The sequence below is a fragment of the Misgurnus anguillicaudatus genome, chromosome 17 (genome assembly GCF_027580225.2).
Source record: "Misgurnus anguillicaudatus chromosome 17, ASM2758022v2, whole genome shotgun sequence".
In the NCBI taxonomy this organism is placed as follows: domain Eukaryota; kingdom Metazoa; phylum Chordata; class Actinopteri; order Cypriniformes; family Cobitidae; genus Misgurnus; species Misgurnus anguillicaudatus.
In genome coordinates this window covers 29,685,968-29,710,257 of record NC_073353.2, presented here as the reverse complement: position 1 = coordinate 29,710,257, position 24,290 = coordinate 29,685,968, and the positions used below count along the sequence as shown (strand labels likewise).

At 37.1% G+C, this 24,290-nt stretch overlaps 1 protein-coding gene across 4 annotated transcripts in view; it reads right to left on the bottom strand.

The window, feature by feature from the left end:
* Nucleotides 1–23,012: 23,012 nt before the first annotated feature.
* The window catches only part of lrp1bb (low density lipoprotein receptor-related protein 1Bb), a 392,748-nt gene continuing 391,470 nt past the window's right edge, over nt 23,013–24,290 (bottom strand). For all 4 annotated transcript variants that reach the window (XM_055216546.2, XM_055216547.2, XM_055216548.2 and 1 more), the window contains one exon: nt 23,013–24,258. In XM_055216546.2, the coding sequence (XP_055072521.2) occupies nt 24,118–24,258 (141 nt within the window). In that variant the 3' untranslated portion in view covers nt 23,013–24,117. The remainder of the gene's footprint in view (nt 24,259–24,290) is intronic.

Below are 24,290 nucleotides of genomic sequence, written 5' to 3'. Positions count from 1 at the left end.
AGCCCTAAACGGACAAACTGCTCTACAGATTGCGTTTCATCCCTATGTTGTCTCAGACAATGAATGATTTGTCCTGTGGCAGCTATAGCTTCTTTACCCTGCTAAAAAATGCTAAAAAAAAACACACTGGACCATTAAGTGCATTGAAACATTTTAAATGTAAAAGAATCATAAGAATATTTGGGGTTTCCTTAGATACTAGGAGAAACTCACTGGAGATCTTTTTAAAAGCTTTGATGATTGAAGGTTGTTATTTAGTAATCCACCTACTTTTACTATATCATGAACATGGCTGGTTATAAACAGAACAAAGAAAATGTTCCAAGGGCACACAATGTAATTGTAGGTCATTCTGCCTTGCCGGGTTTGTTGATTTTGTCTAAAAATATACACTAAAGACCACTAAAATGTCCTCTGAGTGATGCCTACAGATAACAATGCAGTAGATAACAGCTCACATATTGCTGGAGATAAGAGCGTCTGATTGCCCTGAAAGATAATTACTGTGCTTTCACCCAGCATATCAAGTTCTACTCTCAGCTTTGCATGAATATCAGCTCCTTGATGGCAGTGAACATACGAGAATGTAAAACATTGGCACAAAAACAGCAGGGAATGATAAAGAGTACATAAACTCACTTGATAAGTATCTGTTTCTATAGGAGCACAACATAAAGCATGAGTAGTATATTGACATTGAAGCTCAATCAATGAGGACGAACATTTTTAATCAAGTGTGCCAAAAACTGGCAGTCTATTTTGCTCAGTAATAATTTGCAGATTTATTTATATTGTAAAATTACAGGCAGGGTGCATAATTTTTGAAAAACACTTTGGAAAAGTGAGTCAGGCCAAGTACCAAAACACACTTGTAGCCAATCAGCAGTAGGGGTGTGTCAACTAACTGACATCATAGGTATTTGTGGAGCGGGTCTATCAAAAGAAGGTCCAGATTCTATTGGGGTGAGGCATGTTTGTTTAGGGGATTTAAAATGTCAACAATGGCTTTCAGAGATCATGCACCCCGCCTTTAAGATTAGAATTGCAAATAAAATGTAAATGATTTAATATGAAAGTTTATACTGTGGGTCATTGTAACATCAAGACACAATGAATAACATCAAATGATTCTTCTATATGGTCAAAATTGAGCTTGCCTTCATAAGGCCAGTAGTCAAGGTTTTACTCTAGTGACAAATTCTCAGGGCAGGTTTCTTTCTAAGGCCATGTGCCCACCAAAGCAATTAAACATGACTGAAAACGACAGCTGCTTTTATTAAAATGCCAACTCTGGGATCTTGACAATATTTTTCAGCTGAAGAGGTTTGGTTCCTATGCTTCTAAATTGTTTATTAGTCGTTGTTCAGGGTTCCAGACGGTTGTTATGGTATTTGTCCAGCCCCTCCTCTACTGTGATTGGAGCATTTCCCAAAGTTAAAATTTTTCCAAATTTTAGGGACCGAACGCTCAGTGCTGAATAAATGCTTAGCACCTCGCTAGCCACTGGTGTTTTTTAAAAACGCGACACTCCCATAGCAAACAATAGAAAAAATATGCTGAACTCAGTAAACCAATCTTCAGTAGACACACAGCCTTAAAGTGATACCTTCTAAAAGATCTTTCTTTGTCTTTGTTTTTGCTTTCAGTTAATACATTTTGAGAATGTGGGGTAAGTTGTCACAATAACTAACTACCATTATTACACGGCTCTTTGGAATGTTTGATTCTGATTGGCCAGTCGTGACATTCCAAGATATGTTATGTAAGGAGTAATTGACGACAGGCTGTTGAATGATAAGCAAATAATGCACACCAAAGGTGGTAATGCAGCACATCGTGAAGCGGAGTGTGCACTATTTTCTTATAATTCAACGACCCGTCATCAATTATTGCTTACTTAACATATCTTGGAATGTCACGACTGGCCAATCAGAGTTATTGTGACAACTTACCCCATATTCTCAAAATTTATTTTGACTGCGGGTGTGCATTATTTTCGAATAATTCAAAGGACCGGAGTCAATTATTCCTCTAATACCACAGTTACTAAAAACATTGCTCTGGTGTCAGGAACAGGACACAAACCCAGGTGCAGACAGTTAAACAAACTTTTATTATAAAAGAACAAGAAAACAAAACCCACGAGGGGGCAAAACAAACTAGGCAAAGAAAACACTTAACTTACTAGACTCTTCACAAAACAGACTAAACTTAACACTAACCAGACAATAAACTTGACAAAAATACACTTGACTTAGACTTGAGCTTTTAACAGGACTGGTACAAAATGAACGAGCACAGGACAGCAAACACAAGGGCATAAAATCCCAGCACATCCAAAAGCCAGGGGGCGCTCTCATGCAGAAACACCCTTTGTGCCACAGAAGAAGTAGCATTACAAAAACTATTCCAGGAAATGTCTACAGGAATATTTAAATCGCTGTTCTTCAAATTGTTTCAGGTATTTTCTTGAAAATAAAGAATATTTTGAATGATTTTGTTTAACAAGTGTTGCTTTTTTAAATGCACATTATAAACGACTTCGACTCATTATGATTTTAGATTGATAAGGACTTCCTACTGACCAAATGCTGTAGTACACGCACAAGCTGTGCATGAAACACAGAATCGCAGCCTTGCAATTCAGAATCGGTTTCAGACAGGCATTTTTAATGGGAGACACGATTAATCGTTACAGCCCTACAAATGGTTAAACCAAATAGTGTGTTTGTGACATGCAGCAAGTGACATTTTTAAGCTGCTTCCTTCAGGAAGAAAGTACAGAGCAGTGAGGACAAGGACCTCACGCCATCTAAATAGCTTTTTCCCAAGAGCCATTTCCCTTATGAACAGCTGATTTAGCACTATTTTTTTAGCATTCATTACACTATTTTTATTATTTAAATTGATTGTTTTTGTGGCATGTTTTGGTATGTATATATGTTGTATGTTGAGTTGTGTGTTACTGATAGCCATATCAAATTCCTATGTATCTGCTGATACATTTGGCGAATAAAGTGATTCTGATTTGAACATCTTGTCTTATCTTAAAACTGAAAGTAAACAGGGTTTACTCACAGAAGGTCGGCATTTGTCAAAAAGGAGCAAATAAAATATTTCAAATCTATATTTAATGTTCCTTACCTTACTTATAAGTAAGCCCCTTCAAGACCGTCAGCTTCACATCGAGTCCTGAACACACTTCTGGGGCTTATTTCTGCGAAAACAACCGGCTGAAAATACATTATCCATTGCTTAACTCAATTTTAGCCAAAGTTTAACTGTAAAAAATATTAAAGAGCACCTATTTCATTGGTAAAAACAAGGTTATTTTATGTATTTGTTATAATACAATGTGTTTGCGTGGTTTATGGTTCAAAAAACACATTATTTTCCACATACTGTACATTTTTGTAGCTCCAGATATACTGTCTTCCTGAAACGCACTGATTTGGTAAAAAACTCATTAATTTGAAAAGCTCTGTGTCCCTGATGTGTCTCTGACGTCATACGGAAATGTGACGCTTCTTACCATGTTTGAAAGATTCGGTCACAATGCAATGCTAGCAGGAGGAATTATGATAATGTCTGTCTTGTCTACGTCAACAAGTCCAGGAAGTAAACTGTTGCCTACAATCCGTGTGTTTGCTGTAGTCCAAGAAAAGAGATTTATGTTGGAGACGATAGGGATTTGTACCTTTTGCATATCGTTAACATGTACTAACACACACTTACAGACCAAAGGAAATTGAAAATCATGAATCAGACCATAGGAGCTCTTTAAACAATTTAAAAAAACAGCAAAAATGTGGCATAACATTTCATACCTTCTTTTTTGAAAATTGCAATAACGATTCAAACAAATCTATCACGTATACCAGCCTTGTGAAAAATACACTCCTCCAGAGAAGTTTGGATAAAATCTTGTGTTAAAATGTACCTTTTTGACATACTATAATTGACTCTTATCTAAACGCATCCCAAGGGGTGTTATCTCATGTTTACCCAACAGTTATAACATTTACTAAGATACAGCCGTTGTGACACTTATCAATGCTCTCCGCTATACATTACCTCTAAAGCAATATTTGAGTTTGTTCCTATTTTTGTCCCATGGGAACCTGCTGCTTGCCAAATAAAGTGCTGGTTGTAAAAGAAAGCAAACACAGGCCATTAATCCATGTGTGCAATCTTTCTATCACTTACAACCAACACCTTTGGCAGTGACAGTAAATCAAAGCCTGCATCACTTCACTGCTGAATAGAAAACACACAGTAAGGTGGGTGGAGCTTTAGTCTGCTGGGAACGCTCAGTATTCGGCCAGCTTGTTATTGCTGATGAGCAGAGTCTGAGCCTGCTGTGTTTTGATTAAAGTTCAATTGTCAACAGCCAAATAGGCGAGGTAATTATGGATGTTAGCTGATTTTCTTGTTGGGCTCTTGACAGAAGTGTTTCTCCCACAGAACCAGACTTGATTGTGAAAAGATAATAGGTGGATGTTCTGGGAACGCTGGACAGAATCTCTCTGCACGTATAAATACATGGATGAACTGTGCGCTGTGCAACCTTGGAGACCAGCGGCTGTTATTATTTTAGTCGTGTCAAGACGTTGTAAATATCCAAGGATAAGGACTCTAATATGCAATGCTAATAATGTCAGCATAATATAACATGCTGTAATGATTTACAGTAGACCAGTATTTACTATGCTTTAAAACACAAAATATGCAAATTTATAATCAAGTATTATAATCAAATAGGATATTTATGAATCTTATATTATCCCAGGTGACATTAGCAAGGCAAAATTTTAATCCCATCTTAAAACATATTATATTAGGATAGCTTTTAATTCATTTTTTATTAAAGGGACACTCCACTTTTTTTGAAAATATGCTCACTTTCCAGCTCCCCTAGAGTTAAGTATTTGATTTTTACTATTTTGGAATCCATTCAGCTGATCTCCGGGTCTGGCGGTACCACTTTTAGCATAGCTTAGCATAATCTATTGAATCTGATTAGACCATTAGCATCATGCTAAAAATAACCAAAGAGTTTCAATATTTTTCCTATTTAAAACTTGACTCTTCTGTAGTTACATCGTGTACACTAAGACCGATGGAAAATTAAAAGTTGTGATTTTCTAGGCTGATATGGCTAGGAACTATACTATCATTCTGGCGTAATAATCAAGTACTTTGATGCCGTACCATGACCGCAGCAGGTGCAATGATACCCAGAAATAGTCCCCTGCTATTGAAAGTAACCAAGGGGACTATTTTCGGGAAGTGAAACTTTTTGGTTATTAATTAGCTCGATGCTAAATGGTCTAATCAGATTTAATGGATTATGCTAAGCTATGCTAAAAGTGGTACCACCAGACCCTGATATCAGCAGAATGGATTCCAAAACTGTAAAAATCAAATGTTTTCGCATGGTCGGCATGAAATGGCTAAACAATAGAGTTTGTCTTGATGTGTTGACCTTTTATATAACTCACAATATTTATTTTAAAGAGCAAGTGACTTTGCTTATGAAGGTTTCTTACATTATGCATTATTTGATTATAAATGTAATACATTTTTTTTACAGTTTATAACTATTTTCTGCCAGTAAATTTAGTATGACAAAGCTAAAGTGAACTTTTTCTCTTAGCCACAATTACGCATAACAGAAAATTCTGAAGCCGGTTTGCAATGAAGCAGATGAAATCAAATCCTATGTTGATAAAGAACAGTACACTGAATATTTAACTGAATAGGCATGTTTACACAAAGCCATCATCACTAGTCAAAATATGTGTGGCTGGTTTCATGAACCTGTGAAGAAAATCCTCTTGGAAATGTTGTGATCGCCGACAGATGGTCTGAGTTTATAGCATCTCCCAGCTTATAGCCCAGAGCTCACAGTTTGGCATTATTTGTAACAGGTGAAGAGACAAATGACATGAAGCGCTCATTACACAAGGATATTATTTGCATGTTGTTGTGAGTCATGTCACTGGAGTGTGAAGGGATGATGCCCCTACAGCTGCGGTTTGTCAACTGGAAAACAATCTGTTAACTGGTGTGAATCCCACACTAGCTGCTGGTGAATAAACCCGGCGTCGCTCAATTCACCATGCACTATTTCTGGTTCTCTTCTGAGACACGGTAGTAAGTTCTTGCTTGGATTTTACAGTTATTCTGGTTATGTTAAGCTTTATCAACTTAAAATTTTCCCTTAAAGATCTTGAAAGGATTTTGGCCGTCATAAAGCATCTGACTCCATGTAAAATAAAGTTGATGTTCATGTATTCTTCTTTTCTTTGTAATTTAAAACAATATTTAAAATGGGGTATTTTTTTGAAAGGAAGTCCTACGTACTTTAATTTCCACTTATACATCTTATTTCAATGTGTGTGAAATATTTGGGAAGCTAACACTCAAAATAATTAGCCTCAGTTTCCCCATGCTGCCTTGCGTGCAAATTTATTCACACTGCAGGTCTAGCATGGAAACCATGGACCAATTTTTCCCCTGAAATAGGGAACCAATCACAGAACGGGGAGGCAGCAGCAAGACGATGATGACGTCTATGCGACACACCAAAGCAGTTTTGTTTATCCAACATGGCAGCAGACGCGAAGTTTCTTTTCGATGCAGCCTTAGATAGAGTCCTAAGTAGTTTTGAACGCAAGTTTATTTAAAAAAAAGAGCAACTTTTGGCGTTAAACAATTTTTATATCCAAGAAGGATGTTTGGATATGGCAAGACATGCTAGTCACGGAGTTTTATAGGACCAACCTGCTTGGCATCATCGTCGACAAAGTCCATTTAACTTATGAATGGTAAATGGTATTTATTAATGTTATATTGTCATTATGCCTGTACTGTGATTGTCACAGAGCCAATAAGTTGTGTTGCTTTTCAATATAAATATACAGCTACCGGTTTAGTTGCATAGCTTTCAACTGTGTGCACATTCACTGATAAAAGTTGTTTACGTTTGAATTGATGTCGCTGTAAATACGTCATCTGATATAATTCAAACGATTGGCTATGAGCTAAGTACAGACGCATTTGATAGACATTCGTAGCTCCCAATCAACGGCTCTGGGCATTCGTAAACCACGTCTCAAATACTAAAAAAATGCGCATGTGGTTCCCACACCACGTCTCATTCTCTATGAGACTGGTCTGGTGTAAGCCAGGCTACACAATATTCTGGCTTTAAAAAAATAAAATGTTTACTGCTGCTACTCCATGCAAAATTGTCACCATCTTTTATAATTGCTCCTGCAATCTCTGACACCAGCAAACTTAAAACGTGTCATATTTTTTCATTTGGTCGACTCCACGCTGTTCCTCCAGCATTCGCCCGTCTGTTTGATCATTATAACGGGGACTAATTGTTCCTTTCTAAGCCCATGTTGCTTTCCCATTAGTTTGACGAGACACGTCTCTTATTGTCAAACGAACGGCAGTCTGAACCACCTCCAGGATTCTGCCGTACCTTTTATTTTTTCATCTGCAAAGACATACCATTTCACCTTGACATGGATGAGTTGAGTCAGATGAGCAGGGAACGCTTCTGTTCTACACCGTTAGCATTTTACCTGTGCACTCGGATCTTTGCTGATGGAAGCTCAAATCACTTATCTTCGGCTTGAACTTGGAAAACAGCAGAGTCTACCTACCTTTCATCCAACCCCCTGCATCTACGCCTCTTCTTTTCTTCCTGTTGTCAAACAGAAGGCTGGGTTATGACAGCAGTCTTTAATGTTTGCTTGCAGTAGCGAGCATCTGTATTATACCATTAACGAAAGCGTTTGCTTGCAGGACATTTGTAAATCATTGCAAAATTATTCATGTGACTTCTGCATTCATTGTGCTATTTCGTAAATAAATCATGAAATCGTCTCTCTGGATGTAATTCGTTTTCCGGTTTGCCGTCTGTCCTTTGAAATTCCAGAGGCAGATTTTGAGTAAATTATATTTGCCAGTTGTCACAAGGCAAATAAGTGATGCATTTGTGAAATATAATTACTAACATTACAGCCTCCCAGTTTCAACTAGATTCATTTAAGATGATTTCTTCAGATAAAATGATTTATTTCAATTTTTGCAATATTCACTTGCAAAGCAAAACTTGTTCACTCAGCTTTAAAGAAAAACCTTTAAAAGTAGACATCAGTTGTGTATGAGGTGGGATCTTGCACCTTTTTCATCTGGACCTCACACAGCGGCATCACGCTGACTATTCTGCTGCTCCACCGGACTGCAGGGAGGAAGAGAAGATCCATCAAAACCAGTGGGAAGTGAAGTCACAGACAGAAAAAGACAAATGAGTTTGCTAATCAGTGACAGAGGCACATATAAAGTGTCCAGTATTTCATAAGATTAATGATCGTTCTCCTTAAAGTCACTACTGTCTACCTGCATAAGACAAAGTAATAAACAGCCAATATGTGTATACAACACAGCAACATGTCATGTTAGACAGAAAGATTCAGCTTGATTATAACTGCTAGAAGATGAATATACAGAGGACAGGAGCTGATGTTATAGATACATGAACTGACGTTTACATGTACACCAACAATGTGATTATTCCAATAATCAGGGTAAGGACTTAATCGCAGTAAGATGTTAAGGTAACACTTTATTTTATATTAACAATAAATTACAGCTAATAACCATGAAAAAGTAATTATTGATTAACTGAAAATAGTAAGACTATATTAACAATTATTAATTAACTTTATCTGAATAAATAGTATGTTAGCCAATATTTACTAAATAAACTTATTAACAAAAGTTTCAATTATGTGTAAAGTAAAGTATACACTCACCTAAAGGATTATTAGAAACCCCTGTTCAATTTCCCATTAATGCAATTATCTAATCAACCAATCACATGGCAGTTGCTTCATGCATTTAGGGGTGTGGTCCTGGTCAAGCCAATCTCCTGAACTCTAAACTGAATGTCAGAATGGGAAATAAAGGTGATTAAAGCCATTTTGAGCGTGGCATGTTGTTGGTGCCAGAGGGCTGGTCTGAGAATTTTACAATCCCCTCAGTTACTGGGATTTTTACACCCAATCATTTCTAGGGTTTACAAACAATGGTGCGAAAAGGAAAAAACATCCAGTATGCAGCAGTCCTGTAGGTGAAAATGCCTTGTTGATGCTAGAGGTCAGAGGAGAATGGGCGATCTGATTCAAGCTGGTAGAAGAGCAATTTTGACTGAAATAAAAACTTGTTACAACCTAGGTATGCAGCAAAGCATTTGTGAAGCCACAACACGCACAACCTTGAGGCGAATGGGCTACAACAGCAGAAGACCACACCGGGTACCACTCATCTCCACTACAAATAGGAAAAAGATGCTACAATTTGCACGAGCTCACCAAAATTGGACTGTTGAAGACTGGAAAAATGTTGCCTGGTCTGATGAGTCTCGATTTCTGTTGAGACATTCAGATGGTAGAGTCAGAATTTGGCATAAACAGAATAAGAACATTGATCCATCATGCCTTGTTACCACTGTGCAGACTGCTGGTGGTGGTGTAATGATGTGGGGGATGTTTTCTTGGTACACTTTAGGCCCCTTAGTGCCATCTGGGCATTGTTTAAATACCACGGCCTACCTGAGCATTGTTTCTGACCATGTACCCATCCTCTGATGCCTACTTCCAGCAGGATAATGCACCATGTCACAAAGCTCGAATCATTTCAAATTGGTTTCTTGAACATGACAATGAGGTCACTGTACTAAATTGGCCCCCAAAGTTACCAGATCTCAACCCAATAGAGCATCTTTGGGATGTGGTGGAACGGGAACTTCGGGCCCTGGATGTGCATCCCACAAATCTCCATCAACTGCAAGATGCTATTCTATCAATATGGGCCAACATTTCTAAAGAATGCTTTCAGCACCTTGTTGAATCAATGCCACGTAGAATTAAGGTAGTTCTGAAGGCAAAAGGGGGTCAAACACTATATTAATATGGTGTTCCTAATAATCCTTTAGGTGAATGTATAGTCTTACTATATTTTCAGTTATTCATTCATTACTGTCTTATTAACAATTAATTAGCTGTAATTTGTTAACTATATACTTAATTAATCCTTAATTAATGCCTTATTATGGAACCTTAATAAAGTGTTACTGATGTTTACATGTTCCAGCAAACCTCTTTACTCCTGTTTATATGCAGTATTTATTTTCTGATGATTCACTAATAATAGTGTTAATTATTTACATATGCACAGCACAAATGATGAACTCACATATGGGTGTGCTACTGTTCACTGTTTAAATTTATTTACATTAAATGACAAACACGTTCCTACGTACGTATTCTGTTATTTGGTGCCGTGATGAAGAATATTATGACATGTAACAGTTTCATATGCCAATGTGGCAAATTCTTTGCGTTGTTTCTGGAAGAAAACTGCTGACAGTGAGTGGTGTTGACAGAGTTTAGAGAAAACGTCCTAATGTCAAGTTTACTACGAATTTCACTTAAAGGTGCGATATGGAAAAATGTATTTATCTAGGCATAGATGAATAATACGAATTCTGTACATATGGTGAGCCTCAAACACTACTGTTTCCTCCTTTTCATGTAAACCTTGTGCATGCAAAGGATGACTGAAAAAAGCCAATCCCAACATAACACAGACTGTGATGTTACATTCGAGATGTATGCCCTCCATGGGCGTCGGAAGCAAATGAAAAGTGGGTGGGTCCCCACGACAAACCCCCCCCCAAATTACATTTACTGCAATAGTTGCAATTTTCATGTTTCCTTTTAATTAGCCTGAACATTTGCGTTTACTAAATAAAAGATATAAATAAAAAAATTCTGGTAATAGCCCTTTGAATATTTTGCAAATAATGACAGATGTCATATTTAATTTATTTTTTCTCTGTGACATTTTTTTCCTCTACTCTGCTGACAGTAGGCTACAATGTTTATTTTTTATTTTGAGGAAATAACAGGTAAGAAAAACGAATAAAGGTAAACTGGTACAATTTATACCCAATCTCTCTTTCTCTCTCTTAGAGAAATATAAATGTGAGATTCTGGAAATGAGATCAAATTATTTAATGGTATCCGTCGGGAAACAATGCTGTCATAAGAGTTTGAGCATGTGTACTTCTAAAACACAATCGATAAAAGGATTGCAGAGGTATGACTTTATGAATCATTTGCAAATGTACCTCGCAAATAATGTTAATACGTGAAGACGTTAATTTCTGTAATAATCGCATGAAAAGTAATTGCAGGCTTCTTTAAAAAAAACTTTACAATTATCCAGTGATCCTGTCACCATAATCAAAATAAACTATTTTACTGCAGTAGTAATATTTTACCGAGTAGGGTACACTTTTAACGTAGGTTTGAAAAGAACATGTGTCATTTAAAAGCATAACGAAATTCATATCTCTCCTCCTCATCTCCGTTTTTTCTTGTTTCTTGAAATTGGGGCTCGAGTCCGACCTAAGGTTCGAGCTGCCTTTAAGAACAGCAAGCTAAGTTCGTTTACCGTAAATTATTAAGACTGGGCAAGCAAACTCGTTACGGGTGGAAAAATAAAAAATACTTATCTTAATTTTTAGGACTTGGATCATGTACATAAAAGAACAAATATTTAATGGACTTGTTTTACTTAAGAAAACATTATATTCATATGAAACGTTTTAAATAAACTGATGAGTTTTGCATTAAATCGTTTTTTATAACGAATAATAATGACTATTCATAGACCATTCATTATTGCATGTGTGACTTGGATTTTTAAAATGACGATTTATCTAATTTTTCTTTAAGTGGCTGTTCGTATCAGGTCGAGCAGACGCGCGGCAAGCGCACTCACATATAACGCATCTAAATCTAAACTCGTGTTCACAGGCGAGCGCTTTGAAAAGCAGAAGAAACCCGTGCGTCTTGCGCTAACATTTTTAAAGCCGGCAAATTACGCGAGTGGGGCTGAATAAGTGCAGCAGCAACCTTCAACCCGGTGGCATGACAACTCCGGCCCTCGTCGTGGCCAAAAAACAGACCGGCCCACAGGGAATCCTCTTCCTATGGCCAACGGGCCTGGTTTAAAACCTTATACATTTCGCAAAGGAGGTTTTTCAGCACTTTGTTCGAACAGCAACTCAGCGACCCCTCCCTTCGCGATTTTTTTTTTAAAGCTGAAACGGGTCCGCGGTGTAAAAAGCAAAGGTTGAGGATCCCTGTTCTAATGGAATGGATTTTGACTTACAGCGCCTTGATAAGTGAACAGACAGATGCGCTAAATTTGAGAAAAAGTGGGTGGATCCATTATCATTGGTCTTAAAAAGTGGGTGGGTCCTGTCCCACCCACTTATAATGGTTCCGACGCCCATGACGCCCTCAACATTAAATTACACATTAAAACAATTACAATATTGTTACAATGCTAAAAACAAAGTTGTAAATGTTGATGTTATGAGTTAATGATACATGCTAATGCTAGTTAGCGATTAGGATGAAGTTCTACTATTGACTTTACAGTTACGTTTTGCAGGTCCATACGAAGAAACACAAGCTTACCACTCAGAAACGTCCATTAAAAATCTCCAAAAACATCCATTAACAATCTCCAAACAATTGCTTGTTCTTCAAAATCTGTATCTTCATCTGATACAGACTCAAACGTACTGTAAAAGGTCTGTTTGCTGTGTGAGCAGCTGACATGAGCCGCGTTGTGAAGCAGCCAATCAGAGCAGAGCTCAATATTATTATTCATGACCCTTCCAAATAAGGTAATAATAGACCATATGGAGAAATCCTAGGGTTGTAAATGGACACGTAATACCATTTCTGGATCATTTTTGCACTTAATAAAGCCACATACCTTCTGTGTAGATATTATTTTAATTTATTAATAACAATTAAACATATTGGATCAATGCAATCTTTGGCACCTTTAAGGTGCATAACGAAAAAAACATGCGCACTTTAGTTAGTGCAATATAAGTGCTTACATGGTTGTGTATTGCAGCAGTCAATTGATATCAAGTAATGAGTATTTTTCCAAACCCAATGTCACTTTTTTGTAAGAACCCACACAGAAAAGGAGACAAGGCAGTCTGGCTCTGAAGAAAGAAGCAGACAGGGTATACATAACAGTGAGAGTAATGAGAGACAGGTGAGCTGATGAACAGATAATGACTTCAACTGATGAATGTGACATAGTGGCTGACTGACTTATCTGAAGACAGAGCTACTAAAGCATATGATTGTGTAAACAAAGGTGCCACAAAAACGCATAAGAACAGGGAGTGCCTTTAAATGCACAAAAAAGTGGATATCTATCAAAAATCAGCGTATCAAAGAAACCTTTTTTCATGTGTTTATCAGTAAACCAGTTAAGCAGAAAACAGCGTTTACACAGGATTTGGAGATTGGTCAGGTTTATCGCAGACAGTGACATCACCGCCTATTTTTAATTTAAAGGTGCAGTGTGTAAATTTTAACGGCATCTAGTGGTGAGGTTGCGAATTGCAACCAACGGCTCAGTTGACTGCTCACCCCTCGCTTTTGAAAAACATAGAGAAGCTACGGTAGCCACCACCGGACAAACATGTCATCGTCGGAGACAACTTAGTAAAAAAAATGGTCTGTTAAGGGCTTCTGTAAAAAATGGCGGCACAAAATGGCGACTTCCATGTAAGGGGACCCTCTGTGTATGTAGATAAAAAGGTCTCGTTCTAAGGTAATAAACACATAACGGTTCATTATGAAAGGTCTTTATACACCTCTGATAATATAGTTTTGTATATTATTTTGCATTTCTGTCAAAAGATCCTTCTAAAAATTACACACTGCACCTTTAAGTTATGTTTTTAGATGCAATGTCAGAGTGATGTCACCCGAACAACGATAGACAAAGTTAGAAATTAAAAGCCAGTAACATGCCTGTAAATTCACTCAAAAAAGTTCAAGTTTGAGCTAAGGAAAACCAGTTCTGAATTTCAAGTCACACGAGTGTTTGAAGTGCTGAAGATCAGAAAAGAGATGTCTGAATGTGTCCTGACTATCATCGCCCCTGCTGTTTTATCTTCTTGCCTGGGGTGAAGGAGATGACATGGCTCCTTACAGAGTTTCTCACACGTTTGCACTCTATGCGGTCCAAAATCATCGTCCTCTTGACCACACTTTCCTCCGACAATGAGCCGTTTCTTTCTCAGGCCAAGTTTGAAAATCATTTTCTTGAAATGGATCATTTGCATGCAAAAATATGTGTTTACATAAATGAAAGCTAAAACATGCATTGAAGAGAACATATACAGCCGTGGAAAAAAATAAGTGACCAGGGGCCTCATTTATAAAATGCTGCGTAAAAACCATCCTACATTTGATCTCGCGATCATTTATCGGGGGTGCGTGCGTGTGGTTCATAGACCGAACGTACGCGCAGGGGGCGCGCGTGCCCCTTTCAAATCTATAAATTGCAAATTAACTTGAACTTGTGTGCAGCCGAGCAGTTATAGATCTCCGCCTTTAAACGATGCCTAATTAATGTCACAGACATATAAAAGAGCACTTCTCAATGTTTAAACCAAATTTCGAGCAGTAAGAATGGCTTATATTTCCAAAAACCTGCAGCAATCAGACAAGCAAAAGTGCCCTGACGTGGCGCTAAGCACTTTTCCACGTCAAAGACAGTTTTTATAAATATGGACTTTACGATCAAATCTGTGCGTGCGCACGCTTTGTGAATGAGGCCCCAGTTTAGCCTTTAATCATCATTTCTACATATATTACGACCATATATTTCTATGAATATATCTATAAACATGCAGTCAGACTTAATACTATTTAACAGAAATCAGATAATTAATGTGACAGCTATAGTTTGAAGTAGCTCTGTATCTGTATTTGTATTTATTTTCTCTGGGACGTTCATACGCGCTTTAGCCTACAATAGAAATCGGATTATTAATATGAAATGAATACATTATATTTAGTCTACAATAAAACTGTAGAACTGCATTAATATTTGTTATATATGTTATATTTAAATTATGTTTTTTAAAAGTAAATTCTTTCATTTTTATGAATCAATGTAGAATCGTTTACAGAAGCATCACAGTGCTTCATAAAAACTCTCAGAAACATGCACATGTGGATAATTCTAGAGGTTTAATTATTCTTTAGCATCGGGATCACTAGGCGAGAGCTTAATAGCCTTATTTTTGTGAAAACCAACATTTCTTAATTGTGTTAACTTACCTGTCGTAGTAAGCCCGTGCGCATTCATTCTGACAAATGTACCATCACAAATGGAGAGAATACCAATTGGAAGTACTCATCCCTATGCCCTATTCCCTTCGAAGATCAGAGCTGTGCATAGAGTTGCGTAATTGTGTCTCTCATTGCGTGAATGTGATTGCTAAAATAGCCTTTGGAAAATAGAGCAATGAAAACAACGTCATTTTCATGTTATCTGGAGTGAGTTTAAGCGCTGTTCCCTTCCCGAAGTGCCCTTCAAGGGCGCAAAAACGCAGTTTTGAATTTGACCATGCTCTCAGCTTAGGGGCTGATTTCAATTATTTTTTTTTAAATAATATGATTGGATTTTATACTACATTAATGCAGAATTTCATTGTATTAAAAAATATGTGTTTAAAATCTGTGTGCATTTACGGACTGCCTTTAATATATTTTGTACATGACTGCATTTTCCTCTAACGCAACATCCACACAATGTTCTATTAAATGAACATATAATGACCAAACTTTAGATAAACGAAGGTTGATTTTTTTTTACTGTGGCTTGGAAATCTTATTTTTTTTGTTTTGCTCCCGCATCACAGTATGTAAACTGTTTTTATAATAGCCTATTGAACATAGATGCCGTCAGCTCTCGTTCAGATTTTAATTGAGCACGAGGCGACCAAATCGCTGGACTAAGATGAACTTATCAGGGCATTCTCAGCACTCAAACACAGAAGGGTGGATTTCTAAAAAGGGCTCAGGTGAAATCTACGCCCGCCGCCAGGTGAGCTGTCTACGGTGCTAAAAAAACGCGGAGCCCATTGTTATTTATAAGTTCGGTTCAATGTCAGTCAGACACTTTTTCTTCTTGGCTTTTGTTAAATCATTCAAGTTGAGTTGTATGTTTGAGCTGTTGCATTTTAATCAGCCCAGACAGCTGAAAATATACTGCGCAAATCAATTAAGCGGAGAAGTTAGTGTCCATGAAAGGGCAAGGCTTATTTCAACTATAATTGTATAGTTTTAATTGGATCATTTCTGTTGAGCTGCCTGTTCGTGAAGCTTAAAGTCAAGTGCACGTAATAAAATAATATACCATTGATGCAAACCGGCAGGAATCCTTGCTTTTTTGCTCTATTATGCTTATGTTTTATGTGGGTAGGGCCCCCTATTAGTTACTGAAACGGGCCACCAGATGCTTAAGGCCGCCTCTGACTCTATGTAGCCTACTCCGCGGGATACATGCGTCCTTTCCATATGGATCACAGATCAACAGCGATTCGTCACGTTACTTTCAAAAGTGCATCCAAATCGATACGAAAGGTGCTGTATCGATGCGTGCATCGTCAGGCGTCCATGACGATGTATCATCGTATTGATATTTTGAACACAGCACTAGTCCCCAGTGCTTCTACACAGCAAAATCAGGAACCTCAGATTAACTCTATAAGAGTTAATTTTAACACTTTAAGGGGCGGTTTCCCGGACCAGGATTAGCTTAATCCAGGACTAGGCCTTAGTTAAATTAGGAAATATAACTAGTTTTAAACAACATGCCTTACTAAAAACATTACCTGTGTGCATCTTGAAGTAAAACAAAGGGCACTGATGTATTTTAAGATCTGTAAGTGAAAGTTGTTTTCAGTTTGGAGAGCTCTTAAAAGTGTTTAAGTCTAGGACTAGTCTAATCCCTGTCCGGGAAACCGCCCCTAAAAGTGTCTCATGGGGTCCACTCCCAATAGAGTTATTTTAACACTTTTGAAAGTGTTGGCACGTTGACTCTTTTAAAGTGTTAGCAATTGACACTATACAGAGTTAAAAATCTAACTATAAATTTACACTAATCGGTGTTAAAAAAATTTTTTTTGGTTAAAAATTAACTCCCTCTGTGTAATTTGTTAACTCCAATTAGGGGTGTAACGGTACGCAAAAATCACGGTTCGGTGCGAACCCCGGTTTTGAAGCCACGGTTCGGTTCATTTTTGGTACAGTAAGGGAAAAATGCAAATATTAAACTGCAGGTTGTTTATTACTATAAACTTTTTTTACAATTTGTTTACACTTTTTTAAACACTTTTTATTAAATATAACATATAAAATATATATAAAATGAAAAAATAATAAATAAAATACTACTGCAAAGTTCTTTTTTTTACATTATTTTATAACAGAAGGTAACTCTTTTCTTAACCTTCTCTTAAACTTTTTCTACTAAAACCTTGAACAAACAAATTCAATTCCTGAATACATTTATGAACAATTAGCCTACATTTTTGCCACCAAAAATGTTCTGTTTTGATTTATTTTGGATTGTTTACCTCACAGTATTGAATTGGCTATGTACCATCTCTGTATAAAAATAATATTACTGCTCTATGTGTAACTGCATAGCAAGCAACATGATGATATACTTATTATACACTCATTTTGAGATTAGTGAGTTGCATGCATAGCCATCTTTGATCTTTTGCACGTTTCTCCTATTCTTTGCTTGTGTTGTCAATGTAAGCTGCCTGTGACTTTACTAAAGATCCCTCCGCAGCTGAGTAACAGCTGAGTAAGCCCGGGTTACAACTCTTCCGTGTCCCGACCAGCTGATCGCATTGTGACAATGATATGATTGACGTGAGGTGCAGATGAAAAATCTGATCACGCATTCCTTATTCTCGCTGTCACAGAAAGCGCGTCTCATGAATGCGTAGCAACGAAAGACGCGCAACCTCTCACTCACTTTTGAAAGAACAAAGCAGCGCGTTGACACGCGTTTAACATGCGCTTTTAGATACGACACGTAAACGTTTACATCAATAATCAAACGGATATACAACTAAGTAAATAAAAATCTTTCTGCGGGCCGAATTATGTTATATGTTTGACAGAAGACTTGCGCTTAACGAGGAGACTTCCGCCACTTAATATGTTCGTGCGTAAACGCACGTAGTATGTTCCGCTCAGGCGCACAAAAAATGCATTCGGCCTTTCGGTGCACGCGTGCACCGTGCCGAAAGCCCTGAACCGAAACGGTCCGGTTCGAATACACGTACCGTTACACCCCTAACTCCAATGTAGTGTTATATTTTAAATACTAAAATACTATGGTGTTAATATGGTAAATGTAAAGACAGAAACATACTTTTGGGACAATTTTTTTTAAACAGTTTTTTTATGTAACAATACAGCAGTATAATCTATCATTATCATTATAAAACTGTTAATGATTTTTTTTTAAATGTCATCTGATCAACATTTATTTATGACAGAAAAAATGTCCTCAATGTATCATGCATTTAAGTGTTCATTAAATTAACATATATTAACAACAACAAAAAAACTCCCAAAAACATTATATGAGTATGAATTGCTCCATCTGGCTAAGACCTAAACTCAGCTGCCGCATTCATATGACAATAACACATGACTCTTAATGTTAAACTTGATACGAACAGCAATATAAAACATAAAACCTCACAACTCTCAAATGTAATTCATCAAAATTTTATTTATTGAACATTTACTTACCATTTACAGTAAAAGAGATGATCTTCTGCTTGAACTGCATCATCCAAAAACACGTTTCAGTGTGTGCTGTAAAGAGATTATTTCTGATAACAAGCTAAATAAATAAGTAAATTATATTAGTTCAAATCATAGCTAAACTATACACTGAGCTAACGTTACTGCGTAAAATGAATTTTTACAATGTTAACTACATTTAGCACAGCTGTATGATCCATGCTCTGCTTGATGTGTTTGGCTACCATAAATTGACTAAAGGTTAATGGAAACTCTAAAACTTTGAACTATGTTTATGAAATATGTGTCCTTTATGATAATGTACTGTACAGCGAAATGTAATGTCTGAAAGCGAAACTCCAATCTCTCCTCTTCATATCTGAAATATGTCATTACTGGCCTTAAAGCATCTGGGTCAGGCATTCGTATCTGTTGGAAAGAATGGATGGTACCGTAGAAGAAATTGAATAATATCACAGACAGATACTCTGGCTACGAATGTTCCTGATCCGTCTCTTCAATTCCCAAGATGTATTTCATAAGTAACTAAATAATGCAAGAAAATCCATGAATGTCACAAAGACATTATTAAGTTGTCACACTAAACAATACACTTCAATAGATATCACGTATGTCTTCCGAGCAGACACTTTCATTCTAACATTTACACTTGCATTTATTTCAAGTATACAGTATGAGAGGATCTACAATGACATTTTCATCACACATCATATGCGATGCAAGTCGGTACAGATGGCGCATGTATTTACTCATGGATTACAAAGCACATTTTTTTATTTGATTTAACTTTTTCATTCATTCGAACAATGAAAATATCTATTTTCACCACTATTCAGACAAATAGCGTCTCAGTTATTTCAGATAAGCAATTGATGGATCTACGTGAACATACGGTCGGCGAGTTGTTAAATGAGAAACATAAATCTGCGTGGCAGTGAGCAGAATGCTGTTCATTGTTACCACGTCTCTTCCTCCCAATATTGATTGTTATAATGAATACTAAATTTCCAGCCTGCTTTTATTACACCAGACCCATTTTTTTTGTACTATGAACAAAATCAGCCAACTCCATTAAGAAATCAATGATAGGGCTTACTTGATATCGTCATTAGTGAGCTTTTATCATAATCATAAGATGAAGCAAGCAGGAAACATTACTTAATACATTTCTTAAAATTTTTAATGTTTGATTTTATCTAAATGTGCTAGCAGTCCGTTTTCTGTTCCAAAATGATGGACGGCAGAAAAAAATCTGTATTTTCCTGTGCACAAACCTATTGAGCAATATGTCACTGATGTGAAAGAACATGTACAACATCCAGACCTGACCTAAAACTTTGGGATTAATTGAAATGCACACTGGGAGCCCAATGACAGGAGAAAGGAGAAGCCAGCTCTTAAACAACCAAAAATTGGTTTGGAATGAAACCTTCAACAAGCACATTCGTGTCCTAATACTTTTGGACATATTTAACTTGTAAATATATTTGCAAGTTAAAAAAATAAACCACTAAAAGACCAAATATTTTATAGATGTGACTAAGATACGTATTTAACGTAAGTACCTTAATCCTCTGAACATTATTGAGAATGATCTCTGTTAATTCCAGAAAGACACCCGTGGGAATGGAGCTTTGTACTTGGTATGGAATCGTGCCTTCCGTTTCAATTGGCTTTGATACTTCATTAAAAGGATTTAAAGGATTTTACCCAGATAATGTCACCCTGGTTTTAGACGTATTGTCTTAATTCCTAAAGCTTTTTGTTTATGCATAACATCATTTGCTCATGCTTGTCAGAATAAATTGGGTATTTGAAGGTTATAGTCTGGTTGTGGCCACGCATCTGCATCTGTGTAACTAGATCAACTACAGTGTGACTTTGAATTATTACTTGTTAAAATATTTTGCCATGCAACTGCCGTTAACACACATCAAAAGTAACTATTGTCTTAAACTACTGTATGAATGCACTCAATACACTCAATCGATACAAAGTCCCTTTAGGGAAGTCACGCCAGGAGCGCAATGTTTGGAAGACTAAAGTCCAATCAGCTTGAATTGAAAGACACGAAATCTCTAAAATCATGTTCTAAAATCACAAATTAAACTGGACAGCAACTGTACCATAACTTTTTTTTCTTCAGCTCAAATTGCAGCTACTGCGTATACCTCACGAGATTCTTTATAAAGCCCCTCCCCTAGAGAATCATCAGTCTTTATCGATTGATGATTGGTTCTTTAAACTGGAAGGTGGGACTTCCTTTGGCAGACTGGCCATATTGGCCGTTGCATTGTCTTTTATTCCGGGGTGCGTTTCCCAAATTCATTGTTGGGGGCCGATCACACCAAACACGTTTATTGCAGTTGCCTTTTTAAATGATTTCTATGAGCAGTGAGCGCTATGCGCGCTGTTTATGCGCACCGAACGCCTTGCGTTTTTGGACGCCTGCCACAGCAGGCTTTTTAAAAGGAGTGCTGAAAACGGAAAAGCGCCTGACGTCATCCGCGTCTTTCTAATGTCCAATCGAATAAGGGGAGAGGCAGGCCATCCGTTATGGTGACAGAAGTTTACCGTTGTTTGTAACGACCGGAGACTGCACTCACTCACTGTCACCTGCGTGTTTGTGCACCTCTCACCCTCGATCAAGGTCAAAGCAAGCACTCTCTTTTTAACAAAATTAGTCTTCCGATGCAATGTACGTTATTTACAACATTAACAAAACATTAAACTGATTTAAACTGATTAATTAGTACTCCACCTCCCACGTGACATCATCAACTATGTTGTTGAACCACCATGGTTCAAACCATAGATATGTAAACTAGATGTCACCTTGGGGTTCTAAGCATGTGTCAAAACCGCCGCTCTCTTGGAACAGGGGTCTTGTCAATTAGCTAGGTTACGCTGCTATCTCCGCCTGTACTTCGAATTCATGGACGATGCCGGACTTTTGTGCTGAGTGTGGATGTTAGGCCTGCTAGCACTATGCATTATATTTAGAAAAAGTAGATTTTCTTAATATCATAACTTTAGATTTTCTCCAAACTCAATGCTACATACATGTCCGACCGTTGGAACAATAAACAAAGAAACAAAAAAACCCCCTAGAAAATCTCATTCGATTTATGGTGATTTTATTTCTGTTACACCTTTGCCTACATTGACGCTGATGCATTAAAGGAGGGGTTCCCCTGTTTCAAGATGGTGGCTTTATTTGTCGCATTCGTTCCAATGAACTGCCGTAGCCAAGGCGACGTATAGTGCAGTGCTTCCCAATCATGGTCCTCGAGGATCCCCTCCCAGAATGTTTTAGATGTCTCCTTATTCAACACACCTGATTTAACTTATCAGCTTTTAGGGAGACACGTTTATCATTTTGGAAGGAGGCTAATAAGTTGATTCAGGTGTTTTAAATAAGGAGATATATAAAACTTTCTGGGAGGGGGTCCTCAAGGACCAGGATTGGGAAGCACTGGTCTAGTGTAATCCCACCTGTCCACGGTAAGACAGATTGTCTACAAATGTCGAAAGTTCAGCACTGTTGCTAAACTCCCTAGGCATGGTCGTTTCTGTAAAGATGACTGCAAGAGCACAGCGCAGAATGCTCAATGAGGTGAAGAAGAATCCTAGAGTGTCAGGTAAAGACTTACAGAAATCTCTGGCACAATTTCTCCTGATCGTTGTGCAGGTCTGATCTGCAACTATAGGAAATGTTTTGTTGAGGTTATTGCTGCCAAAGGAGGGTCAACCAGTTATTAAACCCAAAGGTTCACATACTTTTTCCACCCTGCACTATGAATGTTTACATGTTGTGTTCAATAAAAACATGAAAACGTATAATGTTTGTGCGGTATTAGTTTAAGCAGACTGTGTTTCTCTATTGTTGTGACTTAGATGAAGATCAGAACACATTTTATGACCAATTTATGAAGAAACCCAAGTAAGCCCAAGGGGTTCACATACTTTTTCTTTCAACTGTATATCTATGGGTTCAAAAGGGAAATATGCGACAAAGTTATTATGCTTTTAGAAAACAATCTTGACAAGGTAGTTAAGTTCCTCCAATGCAGCCATGCCGTTGTTCGGGAAACGCACCCCAGAAGTGTTCAATCTTGTTATATTCAATGATGTCTTTGATATATGCATTCATTTCCAGGGTATTGTCCAGATTCAAAAATCAAAAACAAAACATTAGATGAAAATTTTATTAAAAAAGAAACGGGACTGCTGTGCTTGAATTTGAAATAAAATGTCTTTATTTTATATTGATTTTTATATAAAAAGTACTTACATTTAATACATTTTTTTTCCAAAATACAAGCAGCCAAACAACATATAAATCAAATACAAAATTATAAAATCTGTTGTATCTTAGTAGCGTCCCTTCTGAAAATGAACAGGTAACATGATTCAATTCATAACACGCTAAAATTTCCATGTAACAGTGAAGTTCGATTCTCTCGGTTATCCGTGACGTATACATCTTGTCGTGTGTCTGTTGTCTAACAGCGATGGAGTCCATTTTTTACTTCTCTTAATTTGCTTGATGAAGCTGGTGCACTGCAGCTGTATTGCTAAGCCCATAGGTAGCTTTAAGCAGACAAAATACCAGAAAAGTAGCATGTCTTATACGCAACGTTTGATTAATTTCATCTTTCGTCCTGCTAGATTGTAATTTATAACCATTAAACTGGTATCAGCCGTATAAATATGCATTTCTTCAGCTGAAGAACAGGCCGCACGTCCATTTAGTGCTGAGCTATCCCAGAATGCCTCATGGTTGGGGTTACAACATAGTTTATCATTGCAGCATTTTTATGGGTGGTGGAAGTAAAAGAAATCACTTAATCAAGCAAACTAAAAACTGGATCAATATCAACTCATTTTTTTTAAACCAAAGGATCAGATTGAAGTTATGTGGTTGACACTGTATGTAGCCCTATGTTGGTGAAGGAAGAGGTATGATACAAATATGACATTTAAAAAAAATAAACAAGATAAATGTAGAAACCTTCACAGTGCAATACAATGTAAACACTAGAAAGTAAATGATGATACAAAGCAACATATGAAGAAATTATATTTATGTATTAAAAATGATCCATCATTTGATCGATTTGTGTATTATACTGAATGTAGTACAAGTATTGTTTACTGAGAAGACAAAAAAATAATAGATGACTTCAAATATCACAGACATAAAGCCATGATGGAAGCAAAAAACCAAATATAAACAAGATATCTGAACCTGATAAGAAATAGAAATTTTTTTGAATTTTCCTTGTGTTTTATACATTTTGTACATTGAAGTAAAAAAAGAGTACAAAGTGTAGTCAGGCTATGCGGCGGTTTCTCGAATCGTCCCCTCAAGTTTCTTTGGGAGTAGCTCTCTCCTTTCGTCAATGTTGATGACTGGTTTGCGACAGTTTTGTCCATCGAGGTACATCTTTGCGTACATCGGATTGGAGTAGTTCATTGGCTGTTTGGAGAGATAATTGGAAAAATTTATAC